At 43.6% G+C, this 17374-nt stretch overlaps 1 protein-coding gene across 5 annotated transcripts in view; it reads right to left on the bottom strand.

The window, feature by feature from the left end:
• Window positions 1-17374, bottom strand: part of LOC119442246 (V-type proton ATPase subunit H) — a 48084-nt gene that overhangs the window by 10046 nt on the left and 20664 nt on the right. For 3 of the 5 annotated variants that reach the window (XM_049661995.1, XM_037707049.2, XM_049661998.1), the window contains exons 2-11: window positions 15267-15348; window positions 14382-14571; window positions 13438-13551; window positions 12063-12167; window positions 11046-11143; window positions 9983-10090; window positions 4959-5043; window positions 2735-2913; window positions 2139-2264; window positions 657-758 (exon numbers count right to left, since the gene is read on the bottom strand). In XM_049661995.1, the coding sequence (XP_049517952.1) occupies window positions 657-758; window positions 2139-2264; window positions 2735-2913; window positions 4959-5043; window positions 9983-10090; window positions 11046-11143; window positions 12063-12167; window positions 13438-13551; window positions 14382-14571; window positions 15267-15348 (1189 nt within the window). Of the gene's footprint in view, window positions 1-656; window positions 759-2138; window positions 2265-2734; window positions 2914-4958; window positions 5044-9982; window positions 10091-11045; window positions 11144-12062; window positions 12168-13437; window positions 13552-14381; window positions 14572-15266; window positions 15349-15853; window positions 16182-17374 lie in introns of those variants that run through there. The other 2 variants (XM_049661997.1, XM_037707050.2) reach the window with 1 other exon arrangement.

Below are 17374 nucleotides of genomic sequence, written 5' to 3'. Positions count from 1 at the left end.
GTGACAATGTTACGCAATAACATAATTTTTAAAAAAATTACGGGGTTTTACGTGCCAAAACCACCACTGATTATGAGGCATGCCGTAGTCAGGGACTCCGGATTAATTTGGACCACCTGGGGTTCTTTAACGTGCACCTAAATCTAAGCACATGGATGTTTTCTACATTTAGCCCCCATCGAAATGTCGGCCGCCGTGGCTGGGATTCGATCCCGTGACCTTGTGCTTAGCAGCCCAACACCATAACCACTAAGCAACCACAGTGGGTTAATAACACAATTATTGCAAGACTTCATTATTTGTGCGACCTGCTACAGCAAGCATACCGATATTTAAGTCACCATAACCTCATTTATCCAGTAAATGCGATCCTTGCAGAGACTAAATGACTTTTATTCTGCTGTTGCCAGAAGGAGGAACATGTTGCATTCTTTCTCGCCATTAAAAATATTCAGCTAAATGTTTATAGTTCGCTTTAAACAGATGAGTACAACTCCAAAAAGCTCTGCTCATCTGCCAAGAGAGAATATTAATGGACGTGCCCACAACATTCATGCGGGTAATGAGCAGGCACAGCATTGCTCCTCATGCCATAACATTAGCTTGAAACAATGAAGGAACAGTTAGTGAGATAAGCAAGTGAAGCCCCACTCAACTGTTTTCCTCGTGGGTAGTACCGGACGTACTCTCCAACGTCATGGGCAGCGACGCTCAGGACAAGGGGGTCCCTGCTTGTCTCCAACAGGCGTACCAAGATCCTGTCGTAAAAAGACGATACTTTATTAGCATAATATTTTCTCCAGCAATTTTATGTGTTATGTTCTAATCTGATTTCCACCTCTGCTCATTTGAGTCTTTCGGAAACTTGCAAGGCGGAATTAGATCCACAAAAAAAATTTCCCACTCGACTGACTGAAGCGCAATGCAACAAAGGTACCCGAAGATTAATGGGAAAGACAAGCTCTGCAGCTGGCAAAAAGTTCATATCAGTGAAGATCTCCATCAGATTGTTGTGACAAGAGATGCATATGAGTAGCATTTTCAGTGGTGTTCTCATTCCATGCTGTGCATAGCATATGTGGTACAGATGTGACCAGGCTACATACTAAGATGTCTACACTTTCTTCCTGCTGCTGATGAGAAATCCTGGACATGCACACTGGGGATTTTTTAGCATAACGAAGGTATGGGCATCATTGGCCAATTGAGTCGCTAATCTTGCATCTAGTTATTTTGCACCCAGATAAGAATAAAAGTACCTGCTCCCGCTGGCGTCCACACTGTTTGCCTGCTGCTAACAAGAAATCCTGTGCATGTACACTGGGAATTTCTTAGCATAATGAATGTATGGGCATCATTGGCCATTGAGCCACTAATATTGCATCTAGGGACACCCCGACATGAATCAAAGTACTTGTCGTTGCAAGATTTTTTTTTTTTTTTAGTGCAGCATTTGCCTTATTCGGATGGCTGATGACATGGATGAATATGGTATGTTGATACTGTGTGTTGTCCCCGTAAAGGCTTTTGCTGAAATGTTTTCCCACAGTGAACACATCTTACAGCAATAGTTCTAGAGTGTACTATTTATATCGACCAAAGAACCATTGGGCACAAAGTAAAGAAATGGAGGACCAAGACCACGGAAATGGTTGCCATAAATATAAAGACAAAAAAAAATATGGTGCTGCAAGTATAAATGATAGGGAAGTGGACTTGTATCATTGGTATAGTATTCATAAATAATGAAAGAAAGCTTGAATAAATGCTAGCTGTCGCCGCACTTCTACAATAATACGTAGTTAGACAGCCCCACACGAGGGCCTAATCAGTGCAGAGTATGTATAATCTTAAGTGCACCTAGCTCTACTTTGCCTTGTAATTATGCCTTAATAGTAGGTGGCCTCGCGGACTCCAGAAATGTATTCAACAATCCTTGTTGAGCAACCAGTGTCTTACACCATGTCATTAGTGCATAGGCCAGGGAACCTGAGATGAGAGCAGTGACCATATGCAGTAAAATACAAATACAGTGCCATCACACTGCCACAGGGTAAACCTTGTGACTAATGCAAAAGAGCGATTTGCTCAGTCTCGCATAGATCCAGCTGCCACAGTTTCTATAGCCTCTCACTCACTTCAGCAGCTCATAGTTCTTCTCGTTGAGCTTGTCTGCGTTCTCCCGCCAGAACTTCTCTGAGCTGTGCACAGGTCCCCACTCCAGACGGCCAGACTTGATCTCCGTGGCATACTCATCAAAAGAACTGCAAGCAGGAACAAAGATGTTTGAAATTAAGTCGCTACGACACAGACCGTAATGAAAAAGACTAGACACTCCACAATGTTAGCAATGTTTCCCAGTAAGGCAGTCTACATAACATTCAGCATGATTTTTCAAGTGCAACTATGATACTTAAGTGTCATAACATAAGCGATGATATGTAAGATATACATATATCTATACGGCTATTATCTGTATGATGTCTATCTAGCTATACATATATAGCTTTGGCCCACTCCAGTGCATTGTTTATGGTGGTGGTTATGTGACAATGTGACATGAGAACTTAAGACAATTATAGCTGATGGGTTCTGCCGGAATTTTTTTTTTTTTTACCACTGCCATCAACTGTCAGTAGAGCACAGCGTGCCCCGATTACTGCCATCTCAAATCCCGACCATCCAATCCCTTGTGGCATGTGTTTATGTGTCGCTGCTAATCGACTGTGCACACCTCATATCCTGGACGCTGGTGTTAAGCTTCTCCTCCAGGTACTCGATGTCCTCCACAATGTCGGGATCGGCAAACTTCTTGCCCTGCAGTATCTCAAGCTGCCTTGACACCTTGCACTGCACCATGGCGATGGCATTGTCTCGCCGGATCTCATTCTCGTCGGGCTTTTCGATTAGGTTCTGCACATTCCCCATGCCAGGTGAAAGTGAGACAAATGCACAAAATAATGAATGTCACCCAAATATCTTATAAAGTCAACTCCCGTTAATTCTGACTTGACGAGACCGACGAAACTGATCGGATTATCCCGCGGGTCGAATTACACAAGATGCAGAAAAAACACTAAAACACACTGCTGATTCATTTGGCAGTATTTGCCCAATTCTAACACACCCCCCGAATCAAACGCGCGTGCACTTTCCATGTGTCCAAAGTACTAAACTAACGTAGAAATGACATTAAAGCTCCTAAACAAAGTAGAAATCTAACGCACACCCTATTTTTTAGCAAGAGAAATTGTTTCACAATGGCAGCCGGTTTTCTGAAGTCAGCTTCGCCACACGGTTATTGAAGTGAGCTTCGCCGCAGTACATCGGTGTCATGCGGCAAAGCATGCGAATGTTGCTAAGGTGGTTGTGGTTTCGTGTCCGATTGCACATCGCAGATAATTTCCGGCCCAATTTTCCTTAAAAAAAAAAGCGCGCGTTCAAATCGGGTAGATACCGTAATCAAGCACTGTGAGCTACGGTTAATGCTTCAAAATATGTCTAGCGCAGGCCGACAATAGGCATTTTCTTTCGATGAGAAATGACGTGTGCTCAACACATTGACTTTCCTCTAAGCTCCGCCACAAAGATGCTGTCACTCAAGGGGTCGTTATCGGGGTCACCATGGGGGTCAGGCGCGTGCATGCTGGCTGGTCAAGTTCGAATTATTCGGTGAAGGCCAATTTTAGGATCGAAATAACGAAAGTTTGGGCCCACAGACATGCATGAGTGCCGGCCGGAACCTTCGGCCGGGAGCGAATTAACGTAAGTCTACTGTACTATAACATCACTAATTAGCAACACAATGGCAGCCATTTTAAAGAAATAGAACTACAAAATTTAAAAGCAAAGTTTGATGCGGATTCTTTTTCTTTTGTGTATGTTGAAACCATCAACCACTTAAGCCATTGTCAAAGAAAGAGAGAGAACGATTAGGAGTTATGAAGGTTTGAAGCAGTTGTAAATATTTAACACAACCAGTAAATGCATCTTAGCACATGCGACATCATACACTTTAGGAACCTGCTTTTGCTATGATGGCGTGCTCTCTGTGCTGCACATTCTAAGTACTCATTAATTTAAAACAGCTAACACACACAAAAAAAGAAGGAAATTCTGTTGTTTTATGAGCCAAAACAACAACATAATTATGAGGCACGCTGTACTGGGGAATTTCAAATTGATTTCGATTAGCTGGGATTTTTAACAGTGTAGTGAAGCCGTAAAAAGTATGGTGTTTCACAGAAAGCCAGCAGCACCGTAGCCATGGCAACCAGCGACGCCGCAGAACACCTGGCGCAACCTACTGCCTGTGTACTGCGCATGCGCCGACAGCGTTCCCACGTTCCCGCCGGGGAAACGCGGGCGGCGTCAGCAGCAGCTCGGAGACACTGCGCGCAACTGGTTTCCGCCGCCACGCCGAAATCTGCGCATGCGCCGTGAGAACTGATTAGATCTGCGCATGTGCTGACCTTGAGGCAACAGCTATGTAAGCGTGTGCGCAGCGGTGCTCGATCAGTAGTAGCCATGGGACTCCCAAAGATAGTTCGTACTCCCGAAGAAGAGGCCGCACTTTACGATAAATTCCGGAAAATGCAGGGGATGACTTGGTAGTGCTTAGCCTAGCCCAAAAGCCAGGACTAGCTAGGTGCCCATCAGCTTGCGCCTCCAGTGCAAGTTAAATATTTTTTTTAGTGTGCCCCTAAATCTAATTACACAACCGTTTTTTCATTTTGCCATCATTGAAACGCGGCTGCCGTGGTTAGAATCGAATCCACAGCCTCGAGCTCAACAGCGCAATGCCCTAGCAGCTAAGCTACTGCAGCAGGTAACACAGAGAAACACGATTTCTAAACGTAAGAGCTAAAATACACCATTCTAAATGGTAGAAGGAAGGCTCGCCATAAATTCTGAAGACACCCTTGACAAATCAAATGAGATATAAAAAGTTTACAAACCCTGAATGTTGCCAGGATAATCCGTGCCACTTTCTCTTTTCCCGATTCACTGAGAATGTCAGCCAGGATTGGTATGATGTTGTACCTGTAGAGCAGCAGTCAATGCGCATTCGAAAGTTCAGCGTTTAGCAATTTTCCTGACGCATGCACAGAGCTCAGCCGCACAAGTTATTTGAACAGTTCTGGAACAGGTTTAACCTCGTGAAAACAGAGTTTGAAAATTTCCCGAATTTGCGACTTACAGCAAACCAGGATTAAAATTAAAAAATGAAATTATGGGGTTTTACATGCCACAACCATGATTCGATTATGAGGCATGCTGTAGTGGGGGACTCCAGATTAATTTTGACCACCTGGGGTTCTTTAACGTGCCGCTAAATCTAAGTACACGGGTGTTTTTGCATTTCAACACCATCAAAATGCGGCAGCCGTGGCCAGGATTTGATCCCGCGACCTTAAGCTTAGCAGCGCAACACCATAGCCACTAAGCAACTACAGCAAGTCAAACAAGGATTGCCTAGAACGATGCAATTATCTATCTCCTTTAATGGCACCCATCATTACTACCAGCAAGAGCCATCAACACAAGCATTTACAATGACCTTTTCTAAATCTACTGCCGTTATAATCAAGTACAGCATTTCAGAAAAATTTTATAATAGGGTTTGACATGCCACAACCATGATCCAATTATGAGGCATGCTGTAGTGGGGGACTCCGGATTAATTCTGACCACCTGGGGTTCTTTAACGTGCAGCTAAATCTAAGTACACGGGTGTTTTTGCATTTCACCTCCATCAAAATGCGGCAGCCGTGGCCAGAATTTGATCCCGTGACCTCAAGCTTAGCTTGGCACGATGTGAAATCTAACTAAATATGTATTACTGAAATTCCAGTATTTAAAATTACTTGATTATAAATAGATAATTAGAAGTGATAGGTTGGTCCCAGCAGAGTGAAAAACTCCTGCAAATTTAAAATCCTAGAGCTATTGAACGCTTACTTCGAACAAAATGGGCCGTATTCTGAAATGTTCCACTTCAGCGATATTTCGCCTAGGCGAAAGTCACATTCAATAAGTCAACTGGCTGCTTACCCGTGACGTCAGCATGCACTACCAACACGCGCTCTCGAACGCTTCGCAAAACACATGAGAGGGCGCACCGTGCGAGTGCAGAGTGGCTCGGGTGTGTTGTTTTCGATTGTATCGGCTGCAGTATGTGTACACAGGCGTGTTCGTTTATTCAATACATGTTGGGAGCACGCACTGACACCATGACGTCGAAATGACGTACACCGGAAATACTAGGTGGCACTACTTCTTTTCCGGTTTTGCTCAACCAGTCAATCAGCACGTGCCTGAAAGCGAAAAAAAGAAATTTCACCCAAATGGAACGTTTCAGAATACGGCCCAATTTTTCGCTGCCTTTCGAACAAACTTGAGCCAAAGTCTGGTGCAATGCTAGTTACTAGGAAATTGAGCCTTTTAGCTTTGCGTGTTATGTTAGGCCCACAGCGTATGTACCACCTCTCCACAGAACACGGGTAATGTGCTGCACTAGCATCATTTTAACATACTGTCATTGCACGTCGCCCTTCCGCAGATAAGAAAATTATTGATGCAGTAAAAAATTAGGCCTCCACGTTGCCAAAGAATGATCAGCGCTAAATGCTGTGGCGTTATCTGATAGGCACATAGTTCATGGGGCACACCAGTGCGATTATCCATCTCTTTGCATTCCCAGCTCAAGTTAGCCGCACTCCCCCCCCCCATTCAGTTATCCGTAATTTCCGAGACAGCGCTTCCGAAAATGCCTGGTAATGCACCAGGCCTTGGTGATGCGGTACAGTGGCTGCTGGATAAGTTGGACAGCTTGGAGGAAATTTTAGACACCTTCCAGTAAGCCACTCTAGAATTCGGACGCTGTCCCGCTTCGCCTGCTGGACCCCGTGCCAATTTGGTCACAGAGTTGACCTAGTCGAGCAGAAAAGCAATATTGTGATCTATCAGCGCGCGCCTCCTTGAAACCAAAAGTCTGCCTAGTTGACCCAGCCTAGCCGACTCTGCCCAAACCACGGAACAAGCGAATCCAAACCGCTAAATTATGAAGGACTGCATTTGCGACTTGTCACACGAGTTCCGCACATCCAGGTTTGTTCCTGGTAAACTGCAACGTAGTCTTGGGTGGCTTCTTTTACTGCTATTACCAATTTTTATTGGCTGCAACCATAACGCAGCTTCAAATGGCACTAACTACACCCTCCATGTCTCTGTTGAAGAGGGCAGCGATTGAGAGAGGGAAATGCCAAACAATGACTGCTGCGAAGAAACTTGTGATCATATGGCTATCGTAGCATGGTCGGCCCCTGTTTGAGGGGATGGAGATTTGGTGCATTTGAAGAGCGCACTTACATCTGTCTGTAGCCACAGCCACACTCTGACTGACCAAGTTGCATCTAAGCTTATGTGCATGTATGAAGCAACAGGTCGACCAGCTTTCCTGACCACTTGTGAAATAAAGACATTTGCTGGTGAATTCACTATTTCGGACTTCGTTTATTCGAACCTCTACGCGGTCCCCAGCGAATCCAAATTGTCAGTTGGTGACTGTATTGCATGCTTTACCGTGCACATGATCGAGCACATATTCAAATGAGCTCTTTTTTGTTTGAACTGTGGTTTATTTTAATAATATCCCGGTTCCTTAGGAGTTCAAAATGATGTGCCACTGTACTCATCTCAGTTTTTGTCTTTTTTTGTGATGGCACCTATAAATATTTAAACCTAGTGCACATTTTTTGTGTTTTTGACAGCCAACTGCTAACACTCCTGTGGTAACAGTAAAAACCACTGCACATAGTTAAACACAGGACATAAGCCACATGATTAGTCAGTTCTGGCTGCAGATCACAGATGCAGATGGTGATTCTCTGGTGTTCATTACACACACTAATATCAGGTTACACAACTTGTAAGGCTTGTCAATGCCAGCACACCTGTAATCTAGAAGTCACAGGCGTATCTTACTGGCTCCACTTAACTAAAAAAAATCAGTTTTGCCGGAAAGGCAAAGCATTGATGGCAACTGCAAAGTATTAGACAACTACATGAAGTAAGGTTCGTAGCTTTATCGGCCATATAAATTGCAGTAAACATTCTTTTTTCTGGGGTTTTACGTGCCAAAACTAGTTCTGATTATGAGGCACACCGTAGTGGAGGGCTCCGGATTAATTTTGACCACCTGGGATTCTTTAACGTGCACTACAACAGAAGCACACGGGCGTTTTTGCATTTCATCTCCATCGAAATGCAGCCGCCACGGCCGTGCAGTAAACATTCTCTGAAACAATTAAAATAACAAGCATGGTGTCACACATGCACAGGCAAATACGAACAGATCCCACTCGATGATGGCGAACACGCTGACATGGTGAAGAGCGCACACAGAAGGGAGTGAATGCTTCATGTTACCTCTCGCTTCAACGTGTCTCCGAAACTTGAGATTATGCAACCTCTAACACTAGCTGTGCAGAAAGACAGCGCACATGAAGCCACCAGCAATCTTGGCTCGCCCAGTCTTTGTGCCCACTGCAGATTGTGACTGCAGATGTGGTCAGCTGAACCATGCGCAACCAGCGCCGAGCTGGAGGAGGAAACCGGCCACTATTCCAAATAATCTGGTGTACATTAGGTTTCTACTTTGGTTAGAGGTTTTAAGTCATTTCTGCATTAGTTTTCTACTTCGGACACATAGAAAGTTGGCACGCGTTTGATTCCAAGGCGTGTTAAACTCAAGCAAATACTGCCAAATGAATCAGCATTGTGTTTTGGCATTTTTTTCTGCATCTTGTTTAATTCGATTTGCTCGATAATTTATCAATTTCATCAGGCCCGTTAGGGTCAAATTAACGGAAGTCGAATATAATTGCTATCACAATAATAAGTATATTTCATGCAAGTACAAAAGCAGGCTTAAGTTCTGACCAAGCTGAATAAGCGGCCTGTGTGGCGCTTTAACTGTGTGGTGCATCAAAATTGGAAATTGCCTAATAACTGAAAGTAAGAAGCCATGGAGAAAAAAAAAAAATTTGCGTAGCTTGCACTGGAGGCGCAATGCTAAAGAGACAGTGGAGCTGATGGGCACCTAGCTAGTCCTGGCTTTTGGGCTAGGCCAAGTCATCTCCAGCATTTTCCGGAATTTATTGAATATTGATCGATTATCGATTAGCTATTGATTGGCTATCGCAAGGTATTGGCCACGTATTTGGGCTAGGCTAAGCACTACCAAGTAATCCCCAGCATTTCACAGAATTTATTGATTATTGATTTATTACCAATTAGCTATTGATTGGCTATCAATTGGTTATCAATGACTGACTAAGCTTAGGTAATCCAAACTATGCTTAGCTAGACTTGGGCAGGCTCAGCATCGCTAGTTCACAGGGGTATGTGCCATTGCGCTTGGACCCCTTCTGCACTACCGCCAGGATCGGCCCACATTTTTTATGGACGACTAACGAAATAACGGCCGGCTTAAACAGCTCCGCTGTTAAAAAATGGCCTTGTATGTTGTCATATTACAACTTCATTATGTATGTTGCAGAGAGCGAAGCATATGCAGTGAAAAAATTAACTGACATTCTTTACATTTCTGTAGTTATGGTACACCCAGGTGGGGGACACCAGGTCAGCTGTTTAATACCAGAATCCAATGCACTAACAGCTTTTCCAATCATTTAGGGCAATGGATTATGGCAGTGAAAATGGAGGGAAAACTACATTGCTGCATTTGGGGCAAAAGTGGCCACAGTCTGACCAAGATACATTAAGAACTGCACCCAGCATCCTATTGTCCAGTACAGCAATCCCCAAAATACTGGCACATCATTTTGTGACCTGTTCACTGTTCTGAAAAATAATCATGTGTAGTCACAGTCTCTCAGTAGCATCAGCTATTAAATATGACTAAATGCTATGATAAGCCTCATCATCTCCAGAGTAAATAAGTGCTGCAAGGTCTTACTTGCTCATCCGCTTGGCCAAGTCAACATTGAAGGTGAGGACCCAGAGGCAGAAGGTAAGCTGGTACTGAATTTGGAAGTTCACACGACCAGCCAGCACTGTCACAATGCTGCAAGTGAGAAACAAAACATCATGATGGACTCTTATGTGGTGGTCTTTCCTCAATGTATACCTTACAGTCAGATCAATGATGTTATGCTGTGCTGTGAATATACTATGTAAGCAAGAAAAGCTGCTGTACAAATACCAAACTCATGCAACAAAATTATGTTTTCAAGGGGCTGCCATGTACAGCGTTCAAATAATGAGACACGATAGCGTGAATTTGCAGCTTTTGTCACATCTGGAGCTCTGTATTGGAGTGTTATAATGTTATAAAAATTTTCAGTTTTGGCGAGTTTGATGTGACAGGCACAGGTGTCAGTGCACCATCCTGTTGTTCTTTGATGTCCCCTGAATCTTGCATGCTTCACAGTGATGGAGAGTGCAGCAAGAGTCAGATGCTCAGATTACTGCATTCCAGTGTTGTGAACAGTACAAGTTTGTCTTCCCAGTGTAAATATGAGTGAATGCAAGCCCAAACTCAGCACATGAGCTGCTTGCATCTTGAGACTGAACAAGATTACAGTCCTGATACCTGCAAGCTAGTCTAATTTTTTAATTGACAGTAACACATGTGCACACAATATCACTTGCTACTAGTGATAGCCCAACAGCAATGAAAGCAACGCACAAAGCAACATGAGATAATACTGGTGCCAACATTGGTCAGCAGCTGACAGATTATACACGATGGCTTAGCTCACATGCAGCCATTATATTTGTATGTTCTTCCACACATTCTAGCAGATTCATTGCTGTTGCAACAGACCTGGGAAGCACTGCCATCGATATGACGAAAAGGACATTTCCGCTAGAGTATGCTAACATGAGGATGACGTTACATACACACCAAAATGTGATGACTTTACATACACACGGTAGAAGTAAAGCAAGACAAAAACAACATGCACAGCAACATGCAAGCCCCTTAGAGCAATAGCACTGAATTGTCCGATACTTACGTTGAAATGCCGTCAATGGCAACGAAGGCTAGCTTGTACTCATTGATCCGCAGCATCATCTGCATACACCGAGCCACGGACTGGATGTAGTCATTGTTCTGGGAGCAAAAGAAAGGACGGCAGGCAGGCAAGTGTCAACATCGTAGCTATCTAGCAAATTGTGTGCAATACAAGGAAATAACAAGAAAGGATAGGTATATACTGGCTCAATTTAATCATCTGCCTGACATACAACCCCCCGTCCCCTTCCCCCACCCCCGCACTTTTCAGAATAGCCAGACACACTGTAGGTGCTCCGGGCAAATGACACAAGAAGTGTTGCCTCCTTTCACCCAAGCCCATCTATTGAGCACTTTGAATGCCTTTGGACATATCAGTCACATGTAAGTATAGAAAAAAAAAAAAAAAAAACATTGTTTCTGTGTGCCTTCTGCACCAGCCAGTAGGTGTAACAAGCGTGGCTACTTGCATGACACTAGTATAAGCTCACAGTAACATAAAAGTTGAAAATAAGTAAAAAAAAAAAAAGAGATCTTTCAATCCTTCTATTGCATCTGCAATGGCAAACACTCGAAAGTGTCTGATGGCAATGTTTCTGTTACATGTGAAAAAGAATGCAACCCCTGTAAATCTAACATGAAATCCCAGCAACCACAGCGACCATAATAAACTGGCCAACGGAGGAGTGCTTATGTTTGGAACAAGTCAAATTTCTCTACATGTTAAAACAGAAGAAGAATTGCACATCACTGAACAAGGAAACAATGCTCTTGCTTAGCTACAGTGATGCAGCGCTGGCCTCACAATATCATAAAAATTCACAATGGCATCAATCAGTCGCATTATCTCAGGCTTTGCACATGTCTGGCACAGCACCACAATACACTTTGGCTGATTCATAACATTGTCCTGGTAATATTATTTCTAAGTGCACATTATTAAACATATTCCTAAGGCCATATTATGGATGTTCTTCAGCTTAGCAATGAGTCCTCTAGTTTGTGTTAGTGGACTCACCGGCATGCGAAGCTGGTCTTTCAGCCAGGTGAGGTAGTGCTGCAAGTCAGAGCCCTCCATCAGCTCACGGCTCCAGCAAGCGATCTTGGCAATGATGCGACTTGTCTGGTTGCAGAAACAATGAAATCAATGCACAAGCACAACAGATGTACCAGGACACTATGCACCACAGTATTTGTTATGCTGCAACACCGTGCGACATTTTCACACTCACTCCAGTTTGCTCGGTGGTCTGATTGCTGTTGCATCAAGCCTCACAATGTATAGCAGTATAGGAGGCGACTGAGCAAGCTGGAGCGAGTGCAAACCCTTGCGATGTCCTACTCCCACGTGAGCACCTTCTGCGTCCAGACGTCCCAACACAGTAACCTTCTGGGTAACGAATCCGAAACTGCCTAAAGAAAAGCTATTATTAGCCGCTTTGAAACAGTGCGAGACCACATCAGACTCCTTGCTCTGCATGCTCTGGCACTTAAAGGCACAGCAAGGGTGTCGCTGGTTGAATTGTGCCCGCAATTCGTTCCCTCACACCATAAAAACTAGCAGCAAACAGGAGGCGCACATGCAAAATAAGAACAATGCATGGTGGACATGATGTTTTCCAGCTCCTGCAATCCCTTCCGATGTTTGTAGTGCATAAAAGCATGGACTTAGAGATCAGCTTCTGTTACTCGAGGGAGCAGTTATCGAGGGAGCCAATTAATTTCGGCACCACTGAGTGTTGCAATAATGCTGTACAGTTCAACCGCGACATAAAAAAAATTCACATACACATAGTCCACCGCACCAAATCTGCTCAAATTTTGCCCAGGCTGCTGTGGTACACATGCAGTTTAACATGCAATGCCTAATTCAAGCTAGAAAATTTGGTGTCATGGCCCCTTTAAGTCCCCACTTACAAACATAATGTGTGCATAGCTGAACAAGAAAAGATGACAAGATAGTGAAAGGCATTAAAACAACAATGCTCTGTTCATATGTGATGCATCAAAATGTGAAAAATGCAAAGAAAATGTAACATTAGGCATGATGTAACACACTTGAAAATCCCAACTTGAAGCTTAGTTTCCTCAGTAAAACAAACGAGCAAGAACAATTTCATTATTAACTGCAGCGGAACAGGAAGACAATGGACATAAATGAACAGAACACACAGTACGCTCTGTGTTTTCACTTCATTTCTGTCCGTCGTCTTCCTGTCACACTGCACTTAATAATCAATGAACACCTACTAGCCTGACTTTCAGTTCTTCTGTAAGCTGGAACAAGCCGCTGATAATGAAAGCGAGGTAACAATTTCTTCACTTTGGGGGGCCCACCCACATTTTCTGTAATGAAATTATCTGGATGTTGCAAAATTTCACACGTTGCATACCATATTGACAATGAAGCCATCTGGACGATTCAGCAAGGTCAAAAACTGAGTCCAGACCGGCTCTTTTTTCTTGCGGGCATACTCCTTGAAGATCTCCACTCGTGACTTGTCTTCCTGCAAAGTAAAGAAGGTCACATAATGTCTACAGCTAAAACAATACAAAAAGCCATCACAAGATGCAATAGAAGCTCATTCAAAAACTTCAGCAAAGATCACGTGCAGTGCTACAGGCAAGAAACTGTCAGTTCTTTCACTCATATTTGCCGTTAAAAAGCCTGATACTACTTATGAGCTATGCAACTTGTCCAAAACTAGAACTGGTCATGCGTGTGAACAGTTTTATCATGACCCTTGCAAGTGACAAATGCTCACAAACTGCACAAACAAATCATACACGTCCCCAGTAACCAGGATTTTTCTTCTTTCCTCACTACAATATTGACACAGGTACTTGTGCGTCTTTTTTCAGTGACCATCTTTCACCAACTAACAAATGTTAAAGGTTATCGCTCAGCCTTTCTGAATCGAAAGTTTCTCGAATGTTATCGCTTGTTCGATCTGTTGCCTATGTTGTCGCCGAGCCTGGGGTAATCACATTGTGTGCATGATGCGAAAAGTGGTGTACATTCTAGAACTTACGCGAGCACCAGCGATTACGCTGGAAGGTTCATTGAGCCATGTATAAATGGCCGACGTATCTGACTCGCAGGTCAAATTTTCAACATTGACTGTGCTCGCCACTATCGTAGTGTTTTGAGTGTAATTTGTTTTTCTGGGCACAGGTTCGCCTAATAAAGAGTTAGTTTCATGATTCACAGTTTTTGCAGTAGTGTTCTTCATTGTCACCACAATGTGACAATATGTGCAATATAGCCATACTTGAATGATAAACAAAAAGAATAAGGAGTTGGAAGGACACCCGTTAAAATTGCAGCAAGCAATACCTGAAGCATTTCGTCTATCAAGATGAGGATGTACTGGATGGTCTGGTCTCTCGAGATGTGCCCCAGCATGTTGAAGAAGGTCTTGGCTGACTGCAGACGCTGCTGCTTGAGCAGGTTGGCCCTGCTCTCCGGTGTCGACTGGTCAAGGGCAACAATGAAGTTGTAGTCTTCTTGTGTGATCATCTGGCTCCTGTACAAGATGAATGATGCGGCCTGACACAACGTGCACACAGCATATGACGTCATATAATGCATGCAAAGTACTTATGAACTTGCTTCACCGATCACTTAGACAAGTGAATCCAAAGCTGCTGCATCATATAGCAATGCCAACCTACCATCTCAAAGTAGGATGACTTCTGTGCTGAAACTCCATGCGAGAAATCAGATTTTTGCATGTCCTTGCTCTATGGGGGCAAGTGAGCAAAGCTGGCTCCCTGAGATCTCTCAGTAGCGGCGCTGCACTTATCAGGTATTACAGCCTAAGATGTGTAGTCTAAAACACCGTACACCCATATGCAGCAGAAGCGTACTCTGTCACACAGAGCTCCTGTAATGTCGGCAAATGTGAAAGAAGTTGCAATGCGTGCTCCTTCATATGACTGAGAAGTGGCCATTGTCACTCGGTCCCATTAAAATTTCTGGTTTCATCACAGTAATTAAACTCCGATTCTTTGTTGTGACGTACCTAGTGCATCATTGGTGTCATTATTCTGGTCCACGAAAAATGCCATGAGCCACAAATTCACTGCCCTAACTACGAATATATCACCATGGTGACATGCCACTTGTTTATTATAAGGTCCCCCTACAGACATGAGATATATAGGACCTCCTTCTGTATACACTAATTTACAATGTGAAATCATTAAGTATTTTACTCACTGAAGGTAGGACTGCCAATTGACCCTTTGTTGCCGTATTTCGTTCGCCCTTTGGTGAAGAACACTGGTGGCAGCCACCACACCTAAAAAAATAAAATAAAATAAAAAGGAAGAACGAGAGAAGTGGTCTTACATCGGTGCCTGTTATGCCAAAGGAAACTTATGATCACACGTTAGAGACTTTAGGCTCGACTTATTTCGAATATGTATCGAAAAACGCTTGCAATCTGTAACAATCAGTATTCTAAGCTTGTCGTATAAACATTCTGTCGCTACAATAAACACATACGCAACGTAACTGCGATTCGAAACCAAGTTGACAAGGTTCAAATTGCACTATGAAACAAGAAAGCAGAGGCTTAGAGTGCAGCATAAACCGTGCACATTACATTAAAAAAACTTATATTTTTCCGGAATTGTGCTACCGCGAATTAAATAAAAAAGAGCAACCGCAAGAGTAAAATGAAAGTTGCACCTAGCTGCGGTAGCACTGCAAACAACGGCGCAATAAAACGGCGCTTATCTGAAGGGAATGAGAAAACACACGAGAACTAATATACAGAAGAGGCGGTAAGTGAAATTACAAACCTCCTTTTTCGAAATCATCGGGCAAACCCGTTAAAACGGAGCCAATATCCGCGCTCAGAGACATGTTTTGCGACAGGTAGCGGAGACGGCAGCAGACGTCACGTGAGTGGAGAACGATGCGGCACACCCCGCAATCGGGCAAAAATCGAGCTGTCGGCGGACACAGCAAAACTAGAAGCTCGTTTACAGCTTCGGACTGGCACGGTCGACTGCAGTGCCCAATTACAGTCCACTAAACGAGACCTCTAAACGTGAGATCGTAAGAAATACACAGGAATCAACACGGTACTGGCGCCTCTCCGCTTGGCCTCCTTGAGTGTCGCATCAGTCAGCTGTGATACTCACACCATTAATTTTGTCGTGGTAAATACTTCAAAGTAAATGCGGGATAGAATAGTTTAATTGAATACAATAATTTACACTTTACTTTATGAAATACGCTGTTTTAAGGATGTAGTTGCTGCAGTTATAACCGCTGTAGGTCGTGAAGGTCGTATCACTTTAAGCGCGAAATTCGAAAGCCCATAGAACGTCTTGCATGGGAATGTTTCATGCGTTGAGCCCTAACTCTCATTACGGCTCTAATATAGATTTCTTATTTATATAGCCTTGCTAATACGCCGCTAACGCCATTTTTTTTTTTTTTTTTTTTGTCTAGGATAACATTATCTACCGAGGACATGCATGACCTGTACGTCACTGCCGTTGTCATCTCCGCACGAAACTGATAAAGCGACAAAACAGTTGGGCGACTTTCCGGTGCTACATATGGATCTGACTTACAGGAAACTAACTACATGTAATTGTAATTGATTACATTGTTTGGCAGTTCTGCAACTGATCGATGCTTTTGTTACTCGGTAACGCTCGCTTAATTCAATTACATTTTCAAGTAGCAAATTTCATGTAACCAATTACTTTATGGACGGATAAGCTGTTACAGCTAACACAGATTTGAGCGTTTGTATTTGACGGGAACTACATCAGAACATCCGCGGTCGTGCATGTTGAATCAGGCAAACCCGGGCGCTCAATATCTGTTTCCTCTTAATGCTCCTCCAAGATGTTGGTCAACGAATTTGAACAGCGATTATATGGCAGCTATCGGTGAGTAGCGATGGCCCCTTCGCATGTTGACTCCAGGAAATCCCCTATACGTACAATTCTTTCAACTTTTAATTGGCCTCATTTTGAGCGCATGCTATGAACCCCAGCAACAACGATGCGCTGCGCTTCATAGAGGACCCAGACGCGATCATTGCGGCATTGAGTAACTGCAAGCTTGTGTGCAAGGGGTTCGTATGTTACAATCCCGCCCTTCCTCCAACGCGCTCATCGAACGAGTTTTCAGGGTCGCTGCCGATGACTTCACAAGGAAACCAGGGAAGACGACCGACGAAAATTTTGGAAAGCAGTTGTTAGTGAAGATAAACAACGCCGGAAGGATGCAGAGGACCAGGTCAGCTCGTTCTATGTATACCGTGTTTGTGCAATATTAATAAAGGGTGGGAGAAAAGTAAC

This window comes from Dermacentor silvarum, chromosome 2 (assembly GCF_013339745.2).
Source record: "Dermacentor silvarum isolate Dsil-2018 chromosome 2, BIME_Dsil_1.4, whole genome shotgun sequence".
NCBI classification, from domain to species: Eukaryota; Metazoa; Arthropoda; class Arachnida; order Ixodida; family Ixodidae; genus Dermacentor; species Dermacentor silvarum.
Note: the sequence above shows the minus strand (reverse complement) of the source record. Positions and strands in the feature narration are given on the sequence as shown.